The following is a 25,372-nucleotide window of genomic DNA, read 5'->3' as shown; positions in this document are numbered from 1 at the left end:
CAGTGACAACTTAAAATGGAAGTTTCCTGAACGTGCCCACAGATTTCCCTTCAACTCCTACAGGTGTGCTTCTGACATTTTCAGATTTTCCACCTTTGTCTCTGTATCCAGTAGCTCCTGGGCATTTTTTAGTTGAAGTGAAGGGTCTTGTTACCTGAGATTGACAGGTAATTGTGACCTGCTTGGGAATGACTAGAATGTGGGTATGCATTAATCACTTGGTTTCAGCAATTTGTACTTATTTCCTTATCACATTTTAAAACAAAATTTCATATTTACTTTGTAGACCCTGTGCCATGGTGGCCCCAGACATCGAGCTAATCTGTGAAATCCTGTTAGTTGCTGAGGGTTTTGTGGACGCGCGCTCATTAGCCCGCAAATTTATCACGTTGTACACACTCTGCCAGGAGCTCCTGTCCAAGCAGGTGAGGGTCCTTTGTTACTTTTTCCTGGTTGTTAAACCCCATTAAAACAGCTTCTGAAAGTATGGATGCTGGGTAATTTATCACTCCTATTACAGTTAGACGTCCAGGAATAATTTTATATTTTCCCTTAAATTTTGAAAATCTATGCTTTACAAGTTCTTCATTTTAAAAAAATTAAACACACAAGACAAATTTGAAGGTTTTGTATGTATTTAATACAGTTTTATCAATGGGCTATGTGATTGTTTTTTAATGTTATCAGTGCTATAATTAGATATGAGTTTTATGATGCCTCTCTTTTTTTGGTGGGAATGTTATTTTCCAGGGAAAGAGAGTGGGAGTGTTCATAAGACTCAGGGAAAGCTGATTTTCTGAAGAACCCTCAAGAAATGTTAATTTAAAGAGTTTCTCATTTTGTTGGTAGTTCTTTCTTTGAAGGTAGAGTTGGCTTTTTTGTGTTTATTTTTGCTCTGCAATTCCCTAGCCTCTGAAATGGGCCAAATTAATGTATACTTTATTCTCCAGTCAGTAGCTTCTTGCTGTTTAATTGAATCTGCTGATGGGTCCAAAAAAATGGCATCTATATCAACATCACCATTTTTTTTTTTCCCATTTATTTTTATTAGTTGGAGGCTAATTACTTTACAGCATTGCAGTGGTTTTTGTCATACATTGAATTAGCCATGGATTTACATGTATTCCCCATCCCGGTCCCCCCTCCCACCTCCCTCTCCACCCCATCCCTCTGGGTCCTCCCAGTGCACCAGGCCTGAGCACTTGTCTCATGCATCCAACCTGGGCTGGTGATCTGTTTCACCCTAGATATACATGTTTCGATGCTGTTCTCTTGAAACATCCCACCCCCAGGTTCTCCCATAGAGTCCACAAGTCTGTTCTATACATCTGAGTCTCTTTTTCTTTTTTTGCATATAGGGTTATCGTTACCATCTTTCTAAATTCCATATATATGTGTTAGTATACTGTAATGGTCTTTATCTTTCTGGCTTACTTCGCTCTGTATAATGGGTTCCAGTTTCACCCATCTCATTAGAACTGATTCAAATGAATTCTTTTTAACGGCTGAGTAATATTCCATGGTGTATATGTACCACAGCTTCCTCATCCATTCATCTGCTGATGGGCATCTAGGTTGCTTCCATGTCCTGGCAATTATAAACAGTGCTGCAATGAACATTGGGGTGCACGTTTCTCTTTCAGATCTGGTTTCCTTGGTGTATATGCCTAGAAGTGGTATTGCTGGGTCATATGGCAGTTCTATTTCCAGTTTTTTAAGAAATCTCCACACTGTTTTCCAAAGCGGCTGTACTAGTTTGCATTCCCACCAACAGTGTAAGAGGGTTCCCTTTTCTCCACACCCTCTCCAGCATTTATTACTTGTAGACTTTTGGATAGCAGCCATCCTGACTGGCGTGTAATGGTACCTCATTGTGGTTTTGATTTGCATTTCTCTGATAATGAGTGACAACATCACCATTTTTAAATTTAGTTTTGTGGTCACCTTTGACTTCAGTCTTTTGGTGACCTTTTGTTAATTCCTAGTGATATTATTTTGCGGTTTTTCCCGGGTGTAAGTATTAAAATATCACAGTTACAACCATACACTTACTTATACTGCCAGATACACTCATTTCAAATTACCCATTGTTGGGATGAAATTTAAAGTCTGAGAGGCAAATGCGTGTGGAAAATGCTGATGACAGTGTTATATGAAATGAAATAGTATACCAAACTGTAGATGTGATCTATAACTTGAGTATATTTTATATGTTATATTGTGTGTTTTATGTATAAAGTGACTGGAAAATACATTGTGACTTTTAACATTTGTTTCTGGGTAATAAGATTGTATTTTAGAATTTTTCCTTATTGTTTGTGATGACATTTTTTTTTTCAATGAAACCATTTTAATTTTATAATGGAAAAACATCAGAAGAAATCAGTGTTACTGGATCCAGGATACATGTAGTCACAACCATACTGTATTCCCAGTACCATACTTAAACATTTAGTGAGCATTTACTGTATTCAAGTAATAAATTTATTGCTGCTGATGATGAAGGGGGTAAACACAGAACAAATGAAACACTCAGATTTCTGTGTTAAAAAGATTTTTAGGAGATTTAGTATACACGACATAAAAATTAGAAATGGAGGATGAAGAAAACTAATCATAGTTTCAAGGAAAAAGGAACCAGTATTTACGGAACAGGAACCATGTATTATCTTTATTATCTTAACAAAAACACTATGAACTTAGTCTTATTCATTCTATTTTACAAATGAGGAAACTGAGCAATTACCTATCTGAAGCTCATGACTAATAAGTGGTGGGAACATGATTGAATCCAGTCCTTTCTAATCCTATCTAGGACACCAGCAGCCAGTTATAGGAGGAAGATGCTGGGAGTAAAGGCAGAACAGGCAAGGAAAGAGTTTTCCAACTCAGAGAAGCCTCAGGGAGGGAATGAGGTGGAAGAAATTCATCCGGGACGGAAAAGCTGAGTTACGGACGTAATCCTGATAGTTTTCTAAGCTGTGAGAATGGATTTTAGAAAAATCAGTAGACATTTTTGACCAAAGGAATAACATAATGAAAATGATGAAGATTATTTTAGCAGTTGTTTACACTGTTTAAATGTTTAGAAGTGTCATCAAGTCACCTTTAAAAGAAAAATTGAAATATAGTTGATTTATAGTGTTGAGTTACTGTTGTACAGAAGTGATTCAGTTATACACACAAGCACACACACGTGTATATAATCTTCATATTTTTTCCATTATAGGTTATTAAAGGATGTTGATGATAGTTGTCTGTGCTATAGTAGGACCTTGTTGTTTATCTATTTGATATATAGTAATTTGTGTCTGCTAATCTCAACTCCTAATTTATGCTTCTCCCTCCACGCCTTTCCCTTTGGATAACTGTAAGTCTGTTTTCTATGTCTGTGAGTCTGTTTCTACTTTATAAATAAGTTCATTTGTGTCACATTTTAGATTCAGCATGTAACTGACATCCTGTGAGATTTGTTTTTCTTTGAGTTAATTCACTTAGTATGATAATCTCTCAGACCATACATGTTGCTGCAAATGACATTATTTCATTATTTTTTTATGGCTGAAGTATTCCATTATATAAATGTATGTACACATCTTCTTTATCCATTCTTCTGTCAGTGGATATTCAGTCTGCTTCCTATATTTGTTATTGTAAATAGTACTGCTGTGAAGTACTAGTATCTTTGAAGTACATGTATCTTTCACACATTCTCTTTTTTAATAGTTTTACTGCAGTGACTTACCCCCACCCCAATCTCTGTGGCCTCTAAATGTTGGTTCTTCCCCTTCTTTCCCTCCTCAAGCCCTAGTTCTTTCTATATCAGTGGCTTTGAAATGATTTTTGCTGTGACCCACAGTAAAACACACTTTTTTTCTATTGAGACTCAGTATACACATACGTGCATACACACATGCATCCAAATACAACCGAAACAAAAGTCTTCATCAAGCGCTTATTGTTTGCAGTGCACTGTGGTATTTTTCATTGCATTATTTTCTATTTTAATACCAAGAGAAATGATGGTTAAGGCCCACTACCTTGGTTTTATTATCTACTAGTGGACGGAGGGGCATGTTTATACTTAACATGTGTTGCACCACTGCTGTCAAGGCAGTAACTGGTTTTACTCCAACAACCTTGTCAAGTGGATGAATACTTCCATCTGCCTTTTTATAGATGATGATAGTAAGACTTGGAGAGCTTAAATGACTTTCCCTCGGGCATAGCCAGGAGACATTAGAGAGAAGGGTTGTTTCTGTGTGGTTGTAGGTGGAAGGCCGTTTATAAACAGCCGCTCAGCTGATGCAGAATGTCCTTCCTGAGGCCCTGCTCTGTGCAGGGCACCATGCTAGGACCTAGAAGGCAAACAATCAACACGGGGTCTGTGCCCCAGGAGCTTGGAGCCTGTGAAGAAATCTTGTGCAGAGATAATGTAGAAGTCTCAAAGAGGTATCGGTTTAATCATTGAACATATTTTTAAAATATTTTATTGGGGTAAAGTTGATGGACAATGTTGTATTAGTTTCAGGTGTGCAGCAAAGTGAATCTGCTATCCTCATATCCACTCTTTTTGCAATTCTTTTCCCATATCGGCCATTAAAGAGTATTGTGTAGAGTTCTCTGTGCTGTGCAGTAGGTCCTTATTAGTTATCTGTTTTATATACAGTAGTGTATATGTCAATCTCAGTGTCCCAGTTCATCCTTCCTCCACTCTTTACCTGCAGGTAACATCATATGATATCACTTATATGTGGAATCTAAAAAAAGGGTTCAAATAAACTTATCTACAAAACAGAAATGAAGTTCCAGATGTAGAAAACAAACTTAGCAGTTACCAGGGGTAAGGTGGCCAGATGGATAAGTTGGAAGACTGGGATTGACATATTATCTATGCTACTATGTATAAAATAGGTAATTAATAAGGACCTGCTGTATGCTGTTGTTGTTTAAATGCTAAGTCATGTCCAACTCTTTGTGACCCCATGGAGAGTAGCTCGCCAGGCTCCTCTGTCTATGGGATTTTCCACTGGAGTGAGTGGCCATTTCCTTCTCCAGAGGATCTTCCCCACACAGGGATCAAACCTACATCTTCTGCACTGCAGGTGGATTCTTTACCACTGAGCCACTGAATAAATACTCTGTAATGATCTATATGGGAAAACAGTCTAAAAAGGAGCAGATACATGTATATGTATAATTGAATCATTCTGCTGTATGCTTAAAACTAACACAACATTGTAAATCAGCTGTACTCCAATAAAATTTATTTTTGTAGAGAGTAATGAGGGAGATTGGAGATCCAGGGCCAGGAGGACATAGAATAGCAGGGCTCCAGGTGGACAAGAGGAGTGTGCTTGTGGTTGGAGGTAAAACATGGGAGTAATTGTACCTCTGAGTTGGCTAGTTTATTGAAAGAACAGAGGGAGGCAGGCAGGTGGAGCCTTGGGCAAATACTGCAACTAAACACCATGGAAAGAAGAGATTTGCTGACAGAGGCAGAAAATCAGTCAAAAGAAGCAGGACAGTGAAGGGACATGATTTTTAAAATTTCAAGGAGAGGAGAAAAATATTACTTTACATCGTCAAGACACGTGTTTAAGTGAATTCTTTTCTTTTAGCCTTGAGCTCTTCCTTCTGGAATGAGAGTCTGAGTCCCTCATAAAGTTTTTGAAAGAATGTTTCTGTGTTTTGATTTTAGGATCATTATGATTGGGGACTTCGTGCTATTAAATCTGTCTTGGTTGTAGCTGGCTCCCTGAAACGAGGAGATAAAAATAGACCTGAAGATCAGGTACTGCAGTGCTAATATGATTTTGTTGCATGAATAACTAAATGGCTTCGTACAAAGAAAAGTGTATGTGTGGATGGTGGGTTATACATACCACAACTTTTAAAAAGGATCACATCTATTTTTAATACAGGATATTTTGAGGACTGGCATTTCTTACGTTATACAAGACTACAAGTATTTTTGAGTAAAAGGATATGAATATATGAAAGAAACTGTGATTTTATAAGTGCTTTTAAAATATCAGCCACAAAAAGTATTTGGACAGTTGTAAATAATTCAGTAATCACTGTTTGATTTTCTCTGAGGAGCATTTAGAAAATCTGATTGAGTTGGGATATTAATCCTAAAAATGTCAACGAAGACATAATCTAATGGAAGAAAGTATGTTCATTTCATGGGATGAACAGGAAGAAAGTAACAGGAAGGATGCTTGCCTGACACCAATGAAATACTTAACTGGTTATTTAGAGAAACAAGGGGATGTTCCAGTCTCCTTCATGGGGAAAAACAGTAACATCCACATTGTGCATTTTTCTCTATTAAACAAGTAATGAGAGTAATTGATATACAGCCTTTGTGTAGATGCAGTATGGCTTGCAATTTTGCAAAAAATGTCTATTCCTTTGAGTTTCTTTTCATGTTAAGGGATATTTATCATGTGAATTTCTGCTGCTTTTTTTCCAATCTTTCTCTTCCTCTCAGTCACAGTTCATGATTGGGTCAAGATTGTCATATGTTTGTTTTCTTGCTATTTCTTGCTATATTTTTATTTTTGTTGGGACACTTACCTCTTTGTGTGAAAGTCATCCTGATGTTCAAATTACTGATTTTAATATCTAAAGCTGTCTTTGGTTTTCAACCAATACAGAATAAAAACCCAAGCTAAAAATGGATGGAGTTGATCATTCTGAGATTTTCAGAGTATTTTGAATAAAATGATCTGATGGGCCTGGTGAATTTATATCCTGGAGTTTTAGGATTACAGACAGAAGCACCTCAGACCTTGTCTTAAGATCCAAATATTGTCAAGGAAGGGACAGGGCCCCTTGGCTGGCTTTAGTCTGAGGTTAACCATGTTATCAACAGAGTTCTTTCCTGTTCTGATATGTGACTTTGTAAGCAGTTACTCTCCCTGTAGATAGAATGCCATTCTAATAGAGAACAAGATCTATCTCATGACTTAGATATGAAAATTAAAAATAACATTGTTTTCTACTTCTTCCTTTCTAGGTACTCATGAGAGCATTAAGGGACTTCAATATGCCTAAAATAGTGACTGATGACACCTCTGTGTTTTTGGGCCTCATTGGTGACCTGTTTCCATCCCTAGACGTGCCCCGGAGGAGAGCACCCGACTTTGAACGGATGGTCAGGCAGTCCACTATGGAGCTCCGCCTGCAGCCTGAGGAAAGCTTCATCCTCAAAGTAAAAGGAGAATTCCCTTGTCATGGCAGCCCTTGGGATATTCAATGCCCATGACTGCAGTGACATGATGCAGCCAAAACATCACCTTACATATTCCACTGACCTTAAGATAATCTTGACACATACTTTACAGCATTCTAATATGGAAGTCTTTACTAAAGTAAATACAAATATCATCCCATTTGTGAGAAGGTGAACATATACAGATATGATTAAGTCATGGTTTTCAATGTGAACAGACTTTTCATTAGTTCATAAAACTCCTTGCTGATGTGCAGCAAAAATTAGTTTTGCTATCTTTTGTCTCCATCTTAAGGAAGGGCGGAAGTACTAAACTCATTAGCGCATGTTTGTAAGTGGGGAGACGTGTCCATATGTATGAGGTCATCTGACTTCCCAAAGGCTTGTGCATATGCTTGCTCATTTGGGAGTGTTAAAATACATAAAGGGTATCTGTTTTAGATAATTCGGAGGCTGTGTCATTAGTTATAGATGATATTGGCCATATACTGTTTCTGGTCACAGTTCATGAGTGTTACTGATTTTCAGACTCACTCCTGCCATGTACCAAGTACTTCTGTACTTCACTTCTGCCCGTGCCCGTGACTCATTAACTAATTAATGGTGGTTCTTCATTCTCATCCCCATATTCTACATTGGGAGATCCGGGAGAAACTATACTTAGCACTTGTTATCTCCGAATTTTCCCAGAATATAATGCTGCTGGTGGGGTCTGGCTTGAGTTGTAAGGAAAGAACTGGGCAAAAATGGGTAGATTTTTTTTAAAGGAAACTAGTGTCTGGTTGTTTGGTCTGTAGGTTGTTCAGCTTGAGGAGCTGTTGGCCATGCGGCACTCTGTCTTCGTCGTTGGAAATGCAGGCACAGGGAAGAGTAAGGTATGGTAAACACCGTGAGCTTTCAGCCATGAAGTGAACAAAACTGGCATAAGAGTGGGGCCTACATTCAGTTCTACTTGAGAGTTCCCTTCAGTGAATTTGCTCATAATTTGAGGTTAGAATCTGAAACTCTAATATTGCTCTCTGATCAGTTGACACTCTTTTTCTTTATAATGAGAACAAGGAGAGAGGAATTACTAGAACACTGCACTCAGGGAAAGTAAATGAAGGAAGACTGGGCTTTCCACATGAGATAGCATCCTATTCACACTTTTAGATGAATGCCCTCCTGTCTTATGCATCTTTCAGTAATATACCTGAATTCTTTTATCCAAAGTAAACATATTGAGAGACTCTAGAATAAGATACCCAGATTACAAGATTGGTTCTGCCCTACCCACATTTGTCAAAACTATTTTCTGGTATTTTCCAAGTTATCCTAGTTTCTCCTTCCCGTATCACTGAGAAAAACCCAAATAGTTTTCTTCAATATCACTTTCTGTGGGGCCAAAGCAAAACTTGAAAAGAAATGGCGGAAGCAAAGGCCACGTTTTTGAGGTACCTGTTACATGCTGTGCTAGGTGCATGATGTATGATTTACTCTGTACGGTGATGAGAGTCCATGGCTGTTATTATCTCCATTTTTAGTTCACTGCTTGATTTTGTTTGGTCTTACTGACATCTTGGAAACATACTTTTCTTGCTTGGCAGACAGTATAGGCAGAACTGCATGTGTTTTAATTGAGGGTGCTTGGGTAGAAACATATTTAGTAACTGGTGACTAAAAATAAGTGTAGTGCGCACATGCGACTTCAGGGCATGGATGTCTATAGAACTTGCCAATGTTTAGATCAGAACTCAAAGTGGTACACTTGTAAAAGGAGGCCCGGTATAGGGCTTTTTTCTAGTGAAAAATGTAATAATTGAAATATTAAAGTAGATAACTAACTGATAGACCTGTAATTATTTTGTTAGAGTTAAGTTTCAGATATGGGCTATGGTGAAAGGAAGGATAAAATTAAGTTCTATCATTTTCGGTAGATTAATGGTTTCTAAAAATAGAAGCTTAATATTCCTAAGACATTCAATTTCTTTCATCTAGTCTTTGCTGATTCTGTTTCTGTTCTATTCAACCTTTACTTAAGCTGATAGAACTAGAGCACCAAAGCTTGGGGCCATATTATTTAGCAATGTAGTGTTCTGAAGTATTTGGCAATTGTTTGTCAGTCCTTTAAACCCCTGTGAGGCGATAAGGATGATAATATCTAAAATAAAAGCCATGGCTTTTCAGAGAAAGCAAAAAGGATAGTTGGGCAGATACTTGGGTTAAGGCATCAGTTCATTAAGCAGATATGTATTAAGTGAAGATTTTTTCTTGGTCTCAAAAATCACTGTGGACAGTGACTGCACCCATGAAATTAAAAGACGCTTGCTCCTTGGAAGGAAAACTATGACAAACCTAGATATATTTAAAAAGCAGAGACATCAGTTTTCCAACAAAGGTTCATATAGTCAAAGCTATGGTTTTTCCAGTAACCATGTATGGATATGAGAGTTGAACCATAAAGAAGGCTGAGCACTGAAGAATTGATGCTTTTGAACTGTGGTGTTGGAGAAGACTCATGAGAGTCCCTTGGACTGCAAGGAGATCCAGCCAGTCCATCCTAAAGGAAATAAACCCTGAATATTCATTGGAAAGACTAAAATGCTGAAGCTGAAGCTTCACTACTTTGACCACCTGATACAGAGAGCCGACTCACTGGAAAAGACCCTAATGCTGGGAATGATTGAAGGCAGGAGGAGAAGGGGACGACAGAGGATGAGGGAGTTGGATGGCATCACTTGTCATCAAATGATGTCCATGACTCAATGGACATGAGTTTGAGCAAACTCTAGGAGATAGTGAAGGACAGGAAAGCCTGGCACACTGCAGACCATGGGGTCGAGAAGAGTCAGACACAGCTGAGCGACTAAACAGCAAAACAACATTAAGCATCTGTTCTGTGAATTCCTAGCCTCAAAGCTTCTTTTCCTCAATTACCTAGATCAGAGTTTCTTAGCTTCAGCACCACTGACATTTGGATCTGCTAAGTCTTTGTCTTGGGGGCCGGCCTATCATTGCAGAATATTGAGCAGCCATCCCTGGCCTCTGCCCACAAGATGCCCAGCAGCACATCCTCTTCCCTCAGGTCAAGACAGTCTCCTGTTGAGAACTTACTTCTCTAGGTCACCAGTTCTCACAGTAGAGCTAGACAAGCATCATAGACATCACCGAGGACCTTGTTAGAACTCAAATCAGTCCTACCTGAGACCTACTAAATTAGAAACTCTGAGACTGGGTCTGTTAGTCTGTTTAAATACCTTTTATGCACTTTGGATGCAGGCTAAATTTGAAGAACCATCTAAATAATATGGGCAGAGTGGATGTTAACATCATGCACAGGAATAACATGTACAAGCCTTTACTTTGCTTTAACACATGGTTAAAAATCTCAGTTGATGGTGACTTTCTCTTGTCTACATTGTTGAAAGAATCAGGTGAACTGATCCTCGGGGACTGTAGAATTAAAGTTTTCAAGATGGGAATGAAAATATACACATGTAAATGTTTTCCTATTCTCAGTACACTCATATATATAGGAACATATAATACATAAGCAAAATCCTTCAGAAATCTTTTGCTTTTCATTTGGCTTACATTAGTATTAGTTTTCTTAGCTTTTTTCCTCTTCTCCCCTAGATTTTGAGAACATTAAACCGAACATATGTTAACATGAAACAGAAACCCGTTTGGAATGACTTAAACCCCAAAGCTGTGACAACAGATGAACTCTTCGGTTTCATACATCATGCTACCCGAGAATGGAAAGACGGCACGTAGTATTTCCCCTTTTGAAATGCTAAAAAATTCTTTTTTTTTTTTTTAATCCAGAAAATCATTTCTTAGTTCAAGCCAATTTTAGTCATGGCTGAAGATTTAATGTTTATGGGTCGGCGTTATTGGAAATAGAGCAGCTCACAACAGCATTTATAACCTATAAATTAAACCTAGATTTGAATAAGTGGTTGATTAGCATTCAGCAGGTTCATGCACAAAGCTGTGTATTTTATCCCCCATTATTTATGTCAGCGCTCTCCGTAAACTGAAAGAGAAGTCAACACAAATGCTTCAAGAAATATTTACTCAGTACCTGATGCAAGACACTGACTAAGTTCCAGAGTCCTTGGGACATGTTTCTTGTCCTGAAACCATTTTTGCAGACAAGCAGATTCCTTTGTTTTGTTCAGATCACTTCTTACATTCTCATTTCCATAAATGCACTAACATTGTCATCATCCTTGAGTTCTTTCCCACCATGCATTCAACCTCACAGCAGATTCTGTAGGCTTTACCTTTAACGTGTGTGTTGTATTCCAGTACTTCTCACCTTCTCTGCAGCTTCCACATGAGTCCAGACCACCAACAGTGGGCCACACCTCATGGGTCTCCAAGAAGCTCATTTTCCATGCAGTAGACAGAGGCTCTTCAAAATGTTACTTCTCTGCTTGAAGTTTCCAGTGTGTTTCATCAGCATTAGGATCCAGCCTTTATCCAAAGCCTACAGGGTTCTATGTGATGGAGTCCCCCTTCCCCATCTCTGACCTCATTTCTTGTTCTCTGCCTTTTACTTTCACATTACATGCTCAGGCCTCCTTGCTCTTGCCCCAAATTGCCAAGCATCTTCCCATCATGGGCCTTTGCACTTGGTGTTCCCACTGTCTGCAGCAGTGGAGATGCTGGCATAGCTTGCTCCCTTATATTACTGGAATGTCGGGTCAAATATCGCATCAAAGAAGACCTTCCTGATGACCCTATCAAAGAAGCCGACTTCATCATTATCCTTCCTAATATCATGTACACACTGCTTCCTTAATCGTGGGACTATCAAAATGTACTCTCATAAGCTTTCTAACTTTTTTTTCAAGACTGTGGCAGGAAGGGAATAATGTTTACACTGAAAATATGTGGAAGCCTTTCAGATCATTGTCCATTAGAAACATTGCTGACATTTTAGTGAATTATAATGGCAGGTTCTGTTTTGACTGTCACTCATCTTTGCACAAGATACTTCACAGAAAACAAAACCTTCCACATACATGCCTCAATACAGTTTTTTTCACTGTAATATTATATACTTGAGTTTTGAACACTCAGCAGCTATTAAATATGCTATGTAACATACATAGCAAGAAAGACTGTGAATTTTAAAATGTTTTATCTTTACATCTTGTGAGATAATAATGTCTTACAATGCCAGTGAATGAATTTCTCAAAGAAATATATCACACTTCTGAATAGTTTATAATGATCTCTCTTGAATAATGTTACGGAAAAACTGATAAAGGTGGAATAAGCTAATATTTGGCCCAAAATAGGTACAGAATATATGTGCATGGAAAAAAAAAAGAATACTGTTTTCAGTTGTATAACTACTGAGTTTCATGTACATTGCCTGCTGTAAGTCTCCACAAATGTTCTTCAAGGAAGGCACTTTATTTGATCTTTGGGGTTTCTTGGTGTGAGATGTTAAGCAACCTTCTCATGGAAGTGAAACTTGCCCAGTGATCTTGAGAGCCCAGGTATGGCTCAAAAAGCATTGCTGTTTTGCCACCTGATGAGGTGCAAACTTACTTAAGAGAACTTCCAATACGGTTAACACAAATTTATTTTAGAAGTGAACAGCAGTCAACCCCATTGTATATTAGGATTGTTTACTCTCAACTTACAGGTCTGTTTTCATCCATTCTGCGAGAACAAGCAAATCTTAGGCATGATGGACCAAAATGGATAGTCCTGGATGGTGATATTGATCCCATGTGGATTGAATCACTAAACACTGTCATGGATGATAACAAGGTGAACTGAAATACTGTTTATCATAAAATGCATGTCTGAGATCTTTATACTTGCATGAGTTTCAATAGGACAATTTAAAATTGTGATATTTCAGATTCTCAATAAAGTTTATTTCTTATGGTATTCATGCCTTTTTATGTAATCCACTGTTAAAACAAAAGTCTTAAATTTAGATAATTACCATAGTTGTTTAAAAGTTGGCAGGAGTAAGGGCATGTTGATGAGTTTGTTCCTCGGGGGGGGGTCAGTGAGCTCCCCTGGGGACCAACTGGTATCTTTATTCAGACTGCATTTCTAACTCGGGCAGTGGTCATTTCTAACTCGGGCAGTGAGCTCATATGTAGCCTTTGGCACTTCTCCTGGGGGCGGGGGGAGGACTTCCTGCTGTTATGAAAAGTCAGCAGCCTTGCCTTTGCTCCCTGATGAAATGGCCACGTTTGTGCTGTGCTGCCGTGTCCAGGTGCTGACGTTGGCCAGCAGTGAGCGCGTAGCTCTGACTCCCTCTATGAAGCTGCTCTTTGAGATCCATCACTTGAGGACTGCAACCCCAGCTACTGTTTCCAGAGCTGGTATTCTATATGTGAACCCACAAGATTTAGGCTGGAATCCGTGAGTATGGCTTTTTTTTTTTTAATTGTGATAAAATGTACATCATGTCAAATTTACCATTTTAACCATTTTTAAGAATAGATTTCAATGGCATTGAGTACATTCACATTGTACCCATCATCACCACCAGTCTCCAGAACCTTTTTCATGCTCCCAAACTGAAACCCCAGTCACTGAACAGTACCCCTCCCAGCATCCCCAGCTCCTTTCTACTATCTATCTCTATGAATTTGAATACCCTAGGTACTTCTTATAAATTGAATCATATAATAATTGTCTTTTTGTGATGGGCTTATTTCACTTAGTAAAATGTCTTTTTTTAAGAAAAAAGAATGCACAGAGTTGTTACATTTTTAAGTGCTGCATTCAGAAGACAGTTACTCCGAATTCTCTAGTTTGAATAAATTCTTGCAAAGTATCCCTACTTTAATTTGTGATATGATGCTATGCCCTAAAGTGTATTTTTTTTTTACTAATAGACAATTTATTATGGCACATCAGCACGATTTCTGTTTAGATTATACAACACTACATTCTGTTAATCATTAGGTGTGACTGGATTTCTTTTACAGTTATTAAAAACTCTCAAATTTCTAAATCTGCAGAATAAGACTTTTTAAAATAAAATTATCTTCAAAGTTTGTTCATGCTACAGCAGGTGCCAGAATTTCGTTTCTTTTTAAGGCTGAATGGAACAACTACCCAATGGAATATATATCAATTCAGTTCAGTCGCTCAGTCGTGTCTGACCCTGCGACCCCATGAACTGCAGCACGCCAGGCCTCCCTGTCCATCACCAACTCCCGGAGTCCACCCAAACCATGTCCATTGAGTCAGTGATGCCATCCAACCACCTCATCCTCTGTCGTCCCCTTCTCCTCCCACCTTCAGTCTTTCCCAGCATCAGGGTCTTTTCAAATGAGTCAGTTCTTCGCATCAGGTGGCCAGAGTACTGGAGCTTCAGCTTCAGCATCAGTCCTTCCAATGAACACCCAGGACTGATCTCCTTCAGGATGGACTGGTTGGATCTCCTTGCAGTCCAAGGGACTCTCAAGAGTCTTCTCCAACACCACAGTTCAAAAGCATCAATTTTTCAGTGCTCAGCTTTCTTTATAGTCCAACTCTCACATCTGTACATGACTATTGGAAAGACCATAGCCTTGACTAGATGAACTTTTGTTGGCAAAGTAATGTCTCTGCTTTTTAATATGCTATCTAGGTTTGTCATAACTTTCCTTCCAAGGAGTAAACATCTTTTAATTTCATGGCATTCTTTTCCTTCATGACATTTAGAGTTTTGAAGAGAAGAAGCCAAATATTTCAAAGAATGATATTTGCAAAGTGGACCCACCTCTCTGTCTCTATGTATTAATATTAAGTGACATTTTTTTAGTAAAAATAAAGAAAAAAACTATTTCTATTCTTCCCTTCTACTCTTTTTCCTTACTTCCCCTCTCTCTCTCTCTTCTCTTCCCCGTTCCTTTTTCTTTTTGAGGAGTGTCATTTTCTATTCATGGGTTATTTTTTTCTCTTAGTTCAGTGGATTATGAATCATTGCCAACAGTATTCTTTTGCATGTTCAATTTGTCCTAAATTTTGCCAGCAGGAGCGCCTTTCATGTTCTTTTGTATTTGCTTTCTAGCTGAGCCAGATGCTTCTGGCTCATCTCAGACTTTCCTTCCCCTACACTCCATTCAGCCATTTCTCTAAGGAGCTGGGAGTGACTGTTTTTTGTCTAAGGAGTAGTATTTAGAATCCAAGATATGATGCTAGAGTGCTCATTGCCACTGGTATGTCATTGCTTCTAGAACTTTTAGTGTCCAGAGTTAGGAAATACATTTTCTTAATTCATATATGGAAACTGCTAAGATATTTTGGATAGAGGAGATTATGAAATACTATGGTCCAACTAAGGAATAAATAGAGTGCTCATTACTTAACCTGCTAAGAACTTTTTTGTGAAAATTCACTGAGCTATTTAAATGCATAATTTTATGTCCACATTTTACAGATAAGAAGTCAAACAACATCCTTAAAATCATTTCAGTAAGTGACTAGAGAAATCAAATACTATTTTAATTCTGAGTTCTAAGTAAGTTTACCGAAAGAATCCTACATCTATTGACATCTTGAGAGAAATTAGAAGTAAATTTCTGAAAATGATCATCAATGAGAATTTTTTCTAGTAGAAAGGAATAAAGTGCACAGAGAAACAGAATGGTTAAATTCATTTATAATTATTTAAAGTGAGCATAACTGAAAATGAGATCTACCAAACTATGTATTGCATAGCTTGTACATAATGATAGGAAAAGGCAGGAATATTTCTGAAATTTTGTCTGATTCCTGGAAGATAACTTTTGGGAGCCACAACTTCAGATCATACTTTTCCCTCTATTACTTTAGTTGAAAATGTTTCTTTTAAAAATTTGATTTTATTGAAGTAGAGTTGATTTATAGGGTTGTGTTAGCTTCATTACACACACACACACACGTATATATAATAGTTTGCAACTGCCAACCCCAAGCATCCCTCCCACCCTCTTTCCCCCTTGGCAACCAGCCCGTTCTCTGTGTCTGTGAGTCTATTTCTGTTTCATAGATAAGTTCACTGATGTCCTATTTTAGATTCCACATGTAAGTGATATCATATGGTATTTGTCTTTATCTTTCTGATTTACTTCACGTAATATAATAATCTCTAAGGTCCATTCAGGTTGCCGCAAATGGCATTCTTTCTTTCTTCTTTTTTAACAGTTAAGTACTGTTCATTGTGTGTGTGTGTGTGTTTTCACACACTATATCTTCTTTATCCATTCATCTGTGGATGACCTTTTAGGTTGTTTCCATTTCTTGCCTATTGTGAATCGTGCTGTTGTGAACATAGGGGGGTGTGTGTGTGTGTGTGTTTTTCCAAAATTTAGTTTTTTCCTGATATATGCCCAGGAGTGGGATTGATGGATCGTATGGCAATTCTAATTTTAGTTCTTTTGAGGAACCTCCTTAGTATTTTCCATAGCGGTTGAACCCATTTGCATTCCCACCAGTGATGTAGAAGGGTTCCCTTTTCTCCATATCCTTGCCAACATTTGCTATTTGTAGACTTTTTAATGATGGCCATTCTGACTGGTGTGAGGTGGTACCTCACTGTACTTCAGATTTGCATTTCTCTAATAATTTAGTTGAAAATATCATTCTACCTTTGTCTCACTCATTCACTCACCTACATCGGATGAGCTTATTGTCTTCTGTCCCTACAACCCCATCCTTTCATCTTTGGATTCTGTTTTATGTGTAAACATACAGATTCAGTAGTCATCAATGTATACTGTTGATCTGTAGGTCCTTTTCAACTTCTGCTATTTTCTAGGCCACTGTGAATGATAGAAAACCAAAATCTTGCCATGAGAGGCAAACTGTAGACAGCCCTGAATTCCTGTTGTGCTGTATGATGGGATCCCAGTGCCAGACTTAGAGTAGTAAATAAATAATGTCTTTAGAGCCTGAAAACTTTGGCTACCTTGATAGTTTCTCAGCTGCAGGGCTGTAGACTTCCTGTGATGTTCCTATAGAATTGATGCACCTCTAAGACTTCTGGAGGGGGAGGAGGTGCCACACAGCTGCCTATTGGGAACAGATCTGCAAGCACCACTGAGCCAAAGATTCGCTGTTGGTGACCTAGACATTAGCGTTAAGGTGATGCATTAAAGCATCTGTTGCATTAAGGCAGCTATTTCCTGAGGCAGGGGCAGTGATGAGGGTGAACTCATATGTAGGTAAGGAATAAATATATGATGTTTTTACTTGTATGTTGTATGGTAGCAGTGTGTTTCATTTGTCTATGTTCAAATCTAGAGCGTCTTTTAAAAATCATGAGAAAATTTTGCATGAAATAGGATGGAAGGAATTGCCAATAACACAGACCTGTAGCTTCAGTTCTTCCATTGCTGAAGATAATTTGCTGCATTTTAATGTTTACGAAATTTAGCAGTAATTTATACATAGTGTTTTCAACTGTCCATATTTAACAATATAGGCGCTTTTTTCCTTAACTTCCAGGGCAATATGGTGTGGTTGACTGCTGGCAGAGGTCATTTTGTTTCCTTTTTTGTTTGTTTGCCTCCAGTCAGTTTCAACTCTTACCACATCTCCTGGTTTGACTGAATTCACTTTCTTCTTTGTGGACATACTTTGTACAACAGCATCAGTTGCTCTTGGGCCTGGTGGGCTGTCCCTTTGAGACTTTGGCTGCTGCCAGGGAGGGTCAGTGAAGTAGCTGTTACCTAAGTGCAAAGCCCACTTCCCCCTTCTGTGGCTTTGTTGAGGCTGCAACTCCTGGTTAGCCCTGCACAGCCTTCTGTCCCGGCAGAGACCAAAGACAGAGGTGGGGAGTTGGGGCAGAATTTCTTAAGCCCAACAGAGCACTGCCTGCCCTGCAGGACACTACTGCCTTTAGGAGATGCGCAGAGAGGCAAAGCCAGGATCTGAACCCAGTTCTCCCAATTCCACCAACTCTGTGCTAATGAGTAGCATTGATTGGAAATTTGTTATATGTCAGTTATTAATCTAAGCACTTAATACATGAGAACTCATTTTCTCCTCAGAGCAACCTTAGGAAAAGCATGTCATCATCATCTCCATTGCCAGTTAAGAAATTAGAGGCACAGAGACATTAACTGACCTGCCCAAGGAAACAGTTAAAGGATGGATAAAGATCCGGGCAGTCTGACTTAGAGCTCCATCTCCCTAAATAATCTCCCACCCCACCCCACCCCCCCCCTCGCCACCTACCCTACCGAAAAAAGCTCTGGATACTGAGACTTAAGTTCTGCCAGCTTGTGTAGAATAAAAACAATAGCTAAGGGGTAGTTGTGGCCTTCATTCTGAGTACCTAGCAACCGCACTCCATTATTCCACTGTTCTGTGGCACCCACTGGATGCAACTCGGGGAGCACCAGAAGTGACCTTTCAGTCACCATCATGCAACTGAACTTCAGCTGAAAGTCATTCCTTTTTGACCTGAAAAAGTTATAGTAGTTGATAGTTCATAAATCTAGCAGTAGTGTGTAGATAGTTAAATATTTAATACAACTCCATCATGAAGCCTCACGGTTATCAGAGGGAGCCTTTGCTGAGATAATCATCTTGCTTTAATTTCTTTTGATATTAAAAATATGCAATCTGATTTGCTTAAAGCAAGGTATAGCTGTCATTGATCTGGTTGCACTGTCTCTGGTGGCAGCTGCATGGATTTGTGATCACTGTTTCTTATTTGATGAGAACTCTTTGAGCAATTATTTTTCATGTCATATCATACAGTTTCTTTCCAGAGACTGCTGTGGGTACAACTAAGTCATGGTTCATTTTATTGACAAACATTATTTTATTAATGTGTTAGAAATATGAATGTAAGTGGTAACATTTTATAAGCTTCAGATTTATACACCTGTACCCAAGGGTGAGATACCATTTTAGAGCCACTTACTGGCTTCCCAGGTGATGCTCGTGGCAAAGAATCTGTCTGCCAAGCAGGAGATGAGGGTTTGATCTCTGGGTCAGGAAGATCCCCTGGAGTAGGAAATGGCACCCCACTCCATTATTCTTGCCTGGAAAATTCTGTGGGCAGAGGAGCCTGGCGGGCTACAGTCCATGGGGCCACAGACGGTTGGACGCAACTGAGCACACACACATAGGAACCACATTATCAACTATCAGGTTAGAGTTACGTTCAATCCAGTGAACAAGGAGGGACTTGGAAATAGTCCCTATGAAATTTTCGCCTTTTTATTTGTAACTGATTTTTCATTACTAAAAAATCGACGCCAATTTTAATCAAGAAAAACCCCAAGCTGTTTTCATAAATAAAGCCTACCCTCTGAAAATAGTTTCAGTGCTCTAGGAAATGACAAACTCTACTTTCTTATAAATGCTCGGTAATGGCCTACTTATCCTCTATTATGTTGGGTTTCTAAGTGCTGTTAGTAGTTTCTTTTACATTCTTTTCATTTGGGTAAAATGGCCATTAAAACAAGTGTATAAAGGGTCATTTTAAAATATTTGCCATTTGAGAAATAGAATGAACCCACTCAACGTGTCCCTGAAGTATTGGACCAAGCTGTGTTGAAGGGGGAAGCTTTTGAGTACGTGAATTTCTGCTTTTCGAGCCTGGTGCTCAATTAAGAGCCTTTCTGTGTTCTTTTTCAGGTATGTGGCCAGTTGGATAGACAGAAGGCGGCATCAGTCAGAAAAGGCCAATTTAACAATTCTTTTTGATAAATATGTTCCTGCATGCTTGGATAAGCTGAGAACAAGCTTTAAAACTATTACTTCAATTCCAGAGAGCAGCCTGGTGCAGGTTTGTCTTGGGTCACTCTGTTTCACACACTAGTCCTGATTTGGTTTGATCAAAATAGAAGTTCTTGCTTGTTGAAAATCATGGAGTGGTTTCTAGAAGGATTAGGTTGCTCCACACACCCCCAGCCCCCATGTTCCCCAGTGCTTTTGGCAACCCTCTATCACATGTCTGTCACGTGCCTTGACCATTTGGGTTTGCGGTCTGTTTCTCTCACTAAACTGTGAACTAGAGGACTGGAGCCACCTTTTATCATTTTTATATCTTCAGAGATTTCCATAATGCCAAGCACATAGTAGGCACCAAATATATTATTGAATCATTGTGTTTTTCCCAAATATATTTGCATGGAATAAGAGCAGGGTTGTAACAAGCTTCATTTATTTTTCTGTTTCCTAAGCAACTGGCCCAAAGAAGGTGCTCAGTGTATTTTTTGAAAACTGTAAATTCATGCAATTAAAGATGTTGACCAGTGAGTAAGAGAAAGCTACTGAACATCACCTGGACAACCAACCCCGACCCCACCTGGCCTGACAGACCTCCCATTCCTTCCTCCCTTTCTTGACTCCCCACTCCCAAGAATAGTCCTCAAGTCAGGTCAGTCTAGATGAAGGGTTCATAGTATTTCAGGGATAGGTTTTTTTCCTGATCCATATTGTCAGACAGCTGGTAAGAGTGAAGAGTATGTATGATACATTGTCATGACAGCAAATGAAAATAATGCATGGCACACAGAAATGAAGGTTGTGGTCTTAATCTCAGTGTGAGAAAAACTATCCTCCAGCCTTTAAAAGTATAAAACTTCATGAAAGCTTTACAATTAGAAACCTTTATTTGTTTCTCTTTAGGAGCAAAATTGGTTTTGAAGTACTTTGTTACTGTGAAGTTACTATGGTATAGAATTTGTTTGAAGCTAAATTAGAAAGTCACAAGCATAAGAAGAGAAAGTTCAGGTTTTTGGATAATTTGCACACCAATTAAGTAAACGATAGTCTTCACCAGTAATTATCTGAGGTATAATTTATTTCTGAAAGCAGGTCTGAATTTATTCATAATGAATTAATTATGTGGTTAGCCTAATTAGACTTCCTCTGGTGTAATACTTGCAAAAAGCAAGTATCGTGTTCTTTCTCAAGTTGACTTGTGTATTTGTGTTTCTCTGTGGTGTGAACTTTTTCATTTAATAGTAGTGTGAAAATAGGTCAGTGGGAATTAATATGATTTTTGCTCTCACTTCCTCTTGTTGTAGTATTCAGAAATGGCACTTTATCCTTAACTCCTTTCTGGCTGCTATTGCATAAAGTCACCTCTTTGCTGTGATTGCTTATAAGGAAAAAAATTAGAGACAAAAATAAGTGTACAAGAGAATTGCTTAAAGATATTGTTTTTTTTTTTTTTACTGTAATTGAGTTGAGGAGGGCATGGCGACCCACTGCAGTGTTCTTGCCTGGAGAATCCCCATGGACAGAGGAGCCTGGTGGGGTTTCTGTGGTGCTCAGGTGGTAAAGAATCTGTGTGCTATGCAGGAGACCCAGGTTCAACCCCTAGGTCAGGAAGATCCTCTGGAGAAGGAAATGGCAACCCATTCCAGTATTCTTGCCTGGAGAATTCCATGGACACAGGAGTCTGACAGGCTACAAGCCATGGGGTCACAAAGAGTTGGACATGACTGAGCAATTAACACACACACACACCCTGTGCTATACATTAGGACCTTATTGTTTATCCATATACTAGTTTGCATCTGCTAATCCTAGACTCCAATCTATCCTTCTCACTGCCCTCTCGCCTTGGCAACCACAGGTCTGCCCTCTCTGTCCATGAATCTGTCTCTACTTCATAGACAAGTTCATGTGTGTAGTATTTTAGATTCCACATGTAAGTGATATCATATATTTGCCTTTCTTTGTCTAATTTCACTTAGTATAATAATCTCTAGGTCCACCCATGTAGTTGTAAATGGTATTGTTTCATACTTTTAAAAGGCCACTTGAAGAAATTAATATACTATGTTTTCCAGTATATGAAACTTTCTTGCTTTCCATTTGTTAAGGTGTTTTAACTCTTTCAGAATATACACCAAAAGTGTGATTATATTAATTGCTGATGCAGAGCTTAAACTGTTTTCTAAGTACGGTGTTTGGGAGAAAATAGAAAAATCCTACCTGTTATTAGCATGTTCAAATCAGTGGATGGTATTTTGACACCCTTCAGTCCTTTTCATTTTGATGAAAATGATGAAAATGAAATGAAAGCCAGTTGCTTAGACCAGCATGGCTTCTACTCAGGAACAACAAAGCCTCAGAGTTTTATCTTGTTTTTCTTGACAACAAATTGGTGAATTTTATTTGATTAGAAGATTATTTTAAAGTAGCAAACATGGCACAACATAAAATAATGGAGATCGAGAGAGAGATTGAGAAAATGACAGGTTGTAAAGCAACTATCCTCCAATAAAGTTTTTTTTTTTTCTAATGAAAATGTGACAGGTGCTCAACTAATTAAATTTTCAAAAACACTTCCAAATTATGCCAGGACCAATTTCCCATATTACCATTTTCCCTGCCTCTCAGGATTGGGAGGGAGACACACACACTTACTTTGTTACAGCTTTCACTGCTGTGTGCGTGATATTGATACACATCTACCACTGCCTCCGAAAACTGGGGGAAGGGCCTCATGAGTTTTGAGGGTCTGTGACAGTGCTAAGTCCTGGCAACCATTTTTGTGCTAGCCAAAAAACATGTTCATTATGGTTATTTTACACAAGAAAGGCCTTAGCGGCAGGCATGTTCCCTTTGTTGCTGACCTAATTGCCCTGGACATGGAGCGAATTTCAGACCAGTGGAGCCCTTTCACATGGAGGATCTGAAGAGCAAGTTCCTGAATAGCGTTTCTTCCAGAGTTAGATTTAGTCTCACGTCCCAAAAATGCCACAAGCTAAGGGCAGCCAGTCTGACTTTCTAAATTTAGGACAACAGGTGGGGGAAGCAGCTGCCAGAGCGTGAAGGGGCAGCGGGTTATCTAAATGTCTGCTCGAGGGCGGTACTTACACATCCTTTCCGCCCAGTGCCTGCGTCCCCAGTGATGTTGTGGGGCACCACGTGCTGGAGAGAAAGATGCCTTTAGTTTGTCTTTAAGTGAAAAAGTGGGTTACAGAGTCCTGCGTATAGAAGGACTCAATATTTATTTTAAAAAAGAGCACAGCTGTATCCCCCTTGTTTTTTTTTTTAATGTGTACTTCTCTTTATAATAGTGATTACTAATTGAAGAACTTATTGTAATAGGGGTTTTTTTTGATAGTTTGTTGTTACCTAGAAGACAAGTTTGGTTGAAAGTGGCCAAGGTTGTCCACTACCAACTCAGAAACCCAAGGCAGTCATTTGTGTGTCTCAGGATAGCACATTACAGAGCTGGGAAAAATCATAAAATCTCTTAAGGGTACAGAGGATTTATTCCTAAGTTCTGTGAACTTTCTTCACTGTTCTATAAAAAAAAACAAAACTGTTGCCCTGAAAGAATGGCTTTTTGTTTTTCTTTAGACTGTTTGTACTCTTCTGGAATGTTTATTGACTCCTGAAAATGTACCTTCTGACAGCCCAAAGGAAGTTTATGAGGTCTATTTTGTCTTTGCTTGTATCTGGGCATTCGGAGGCACTCTGCTACAAGATCAGGTATGTGTAGAAATAGTTTACAGAACCAGTTTTATTTGGAGAAAAATATGATTATATGTGATCCCTGTGAGTTTGGGGGTTCTTGGGTATATAGTTATTATCATAAAGCTACCCTACTAGCCCTGTTCACTCCTAAGCCTGTACGTTGTCAGGCAAGCTCATTCAGGCTGGTGGTGCTATCCTTGGCTGACAAGGCCAGGTCCATAGTCTTCCACCAGATCTCTCTTTCGAGCTCAAGTTTCCATGTCGACACCAGCAGTGTCTCAGTGTGCCTGAGACGAGGTGCTTCATCTGCCCCTCACATGCCTCTGCTCTTCCTCTTTCACCCCTTCCTCAGTGATACATTTCTCCCAGTTGCTCTGGTTAACCTGGGAGACATCATTCTTAGATCTACATCCTATGGGCATCGGCTCCTTTCAGATAGAAAGTAGCTGTCATATCTGTCCCCTTGTCTGTATCCCTACAGCCTTATTTCAGGAGTGTATCGGCTTTAGCTTGCTGTGAGCTATCACATTGTTTTGGCTCGGGCTGCTGTAACAAAATATCATGCTCTGGCTTCTTAAACAGCAGAAATTTACTTTCTGTCAGGTCTGGAGGCTACAAATCCAAGGTCAAGGTGCCAGCATGGTCAAGTTCCGGTGAGGAGCATCTTCATGCCTTGCAGACGGATGCCTTTTTCTGTGTCTTCACATGGCAGAAAGATAAAATGCTTTCTTTAGTCTTTTCTTGTAAAGGCACTAATCCCAACGTGAGGACCCGCCCTCGGCCCTCATCTCAGTATAAATGCCCCCCAAAGGGCCCATCTCCAGATACTGCCACTTTGGGGATTAAGGCTGCAGCGTATGATTTTGGTGAGGCAACAGTTCAATCCATTGCACATAATAGCCTGCTCATTGGTTTGCAGATCTCTACTCCTTTTACTTCTGCCTAGCCTCACACATTCCCTAGGGTAGTCCTCATGAGCTATAATCAACCCCGGCTGCTTCCTTTCCTTTGGCCTAAAGCGAGGCTATCATGCCTATACAACATTCCTAGCATGGTCTGTGACTTCCGATTTCTTTTCGGTAAACACTTAAGAACTTGCATAGACACATGCACACACTCACTTACACACACACACACAAATTGCTTAGACTTGTCAAAGTACAAAGTGGGAGTTTTTCACCTTTAGAAATTTACACATCTAATCCCTTCTTTCGGAGAAGGCAATGGCAACCCACTCCTGTACTCTTGCCTGGAAAATCCCATGGGCAGAGGAGCCTGGTGGGCTGCAGTCCATGGGGTCACAAAGAGTCAGACATGAGTGAGCGACTTCACTTTTACTTTTCCCTTTCATGCACTGGAGAAGGAAATGGCAACCCACTCCAGTGTTCTTGCCTGGAGAATCCCAGGGACAGGCGAGCCTGGTGGGCTGCCGTCTATGGGGTCGCACAGAGTCAGACACGACTGAAGCGACTTAGCAGCAGCAGCAATCCCTTCTTTTGCACATCTGTGAATAGATTTTCTCATGTCATCTTTGCAGTAATTCAAGGTATCATCACTATGCAGGTAAAGTAAAAGTCAGGCAAAGTAACTTGACTGACAGCAGATGGCAATATCTGGATTCCCACTTACGTATGTCTGTCTCCAAGGGCCATCCATGGTGCCTCAGGATCTCTCAGGGCCATAAGTGCTTCTTTGGGTACCCCTGAATCTTTGAGTTAAAAATAGATGGCGTAAGTCTTC

At 39.3% G+C, this 25,372-nt stretch overlaps 1 protein-coding gene across 1 annotated transcript in view; it reads left to right on the top strand.

Annotated features, from left to right (window-relative positions):
• Positions 1–25,372, top strand: part of DNAH11 (dynein axonemal heavy chain 11) — a 344,761-nt gene that overhangs the window by 136,042 nt on the left and 183,347 nt on the right. Inside the window, exons 36-44 of the mRNA XM_070470248.1 lie at positions 287–425; positions 5,702–5,794; positions 7,025–7,219; positions 8,038–8,115; positions 10,856–10,992; positions 12,862–13,012; positions 13,473–13,621; positions 19,826–19,976; positions 23,516–23,647. Coding sequence (XP_070326349.1) covers positions 287–425; positions 5,702–5,794; positions 7,025–7,219; positions 8,038–8,115; positions 10,856–10,992; positions 12,862–13,012; positions 13,473–13,621; positions 19,826–19,976; positions 23,516–23,647 — 1,225 coding nt within the window. The remainder of the gene's footprint in view (positions 1–286; positions 426–5,701; positions 5,795–7,024; positions 7,220–8,037; positions 8,116–10,855; positions 10,993–12,861; positions 13,013–13,472; positions 13,622–19,825; positions 19,977–23,515; positions 23,648–25,372) is intronic.

This window comes from Odocoileus virginianus, chromosome 1, assembly GCF_023699985.2.
Source record: "Odocoileus virginianus isolate 20LAN1187 ecotype Illinois chromosome 1, Ovbor_1.2, whole genome shotgun sequence".
Classification (NCBI taxonomy): domain Eukaryota; kingdom Metazoa; phylum Chordata; class Mammalia; order Artiodactyla; family Cervidae; genus Odocoileus; species Odocoileus virginianus.
The sequence above is the reverse complement of the archived record's forward strand: the minus strand, read 5'-3'. Positions and strand labels throughout refer to the sequence as shown.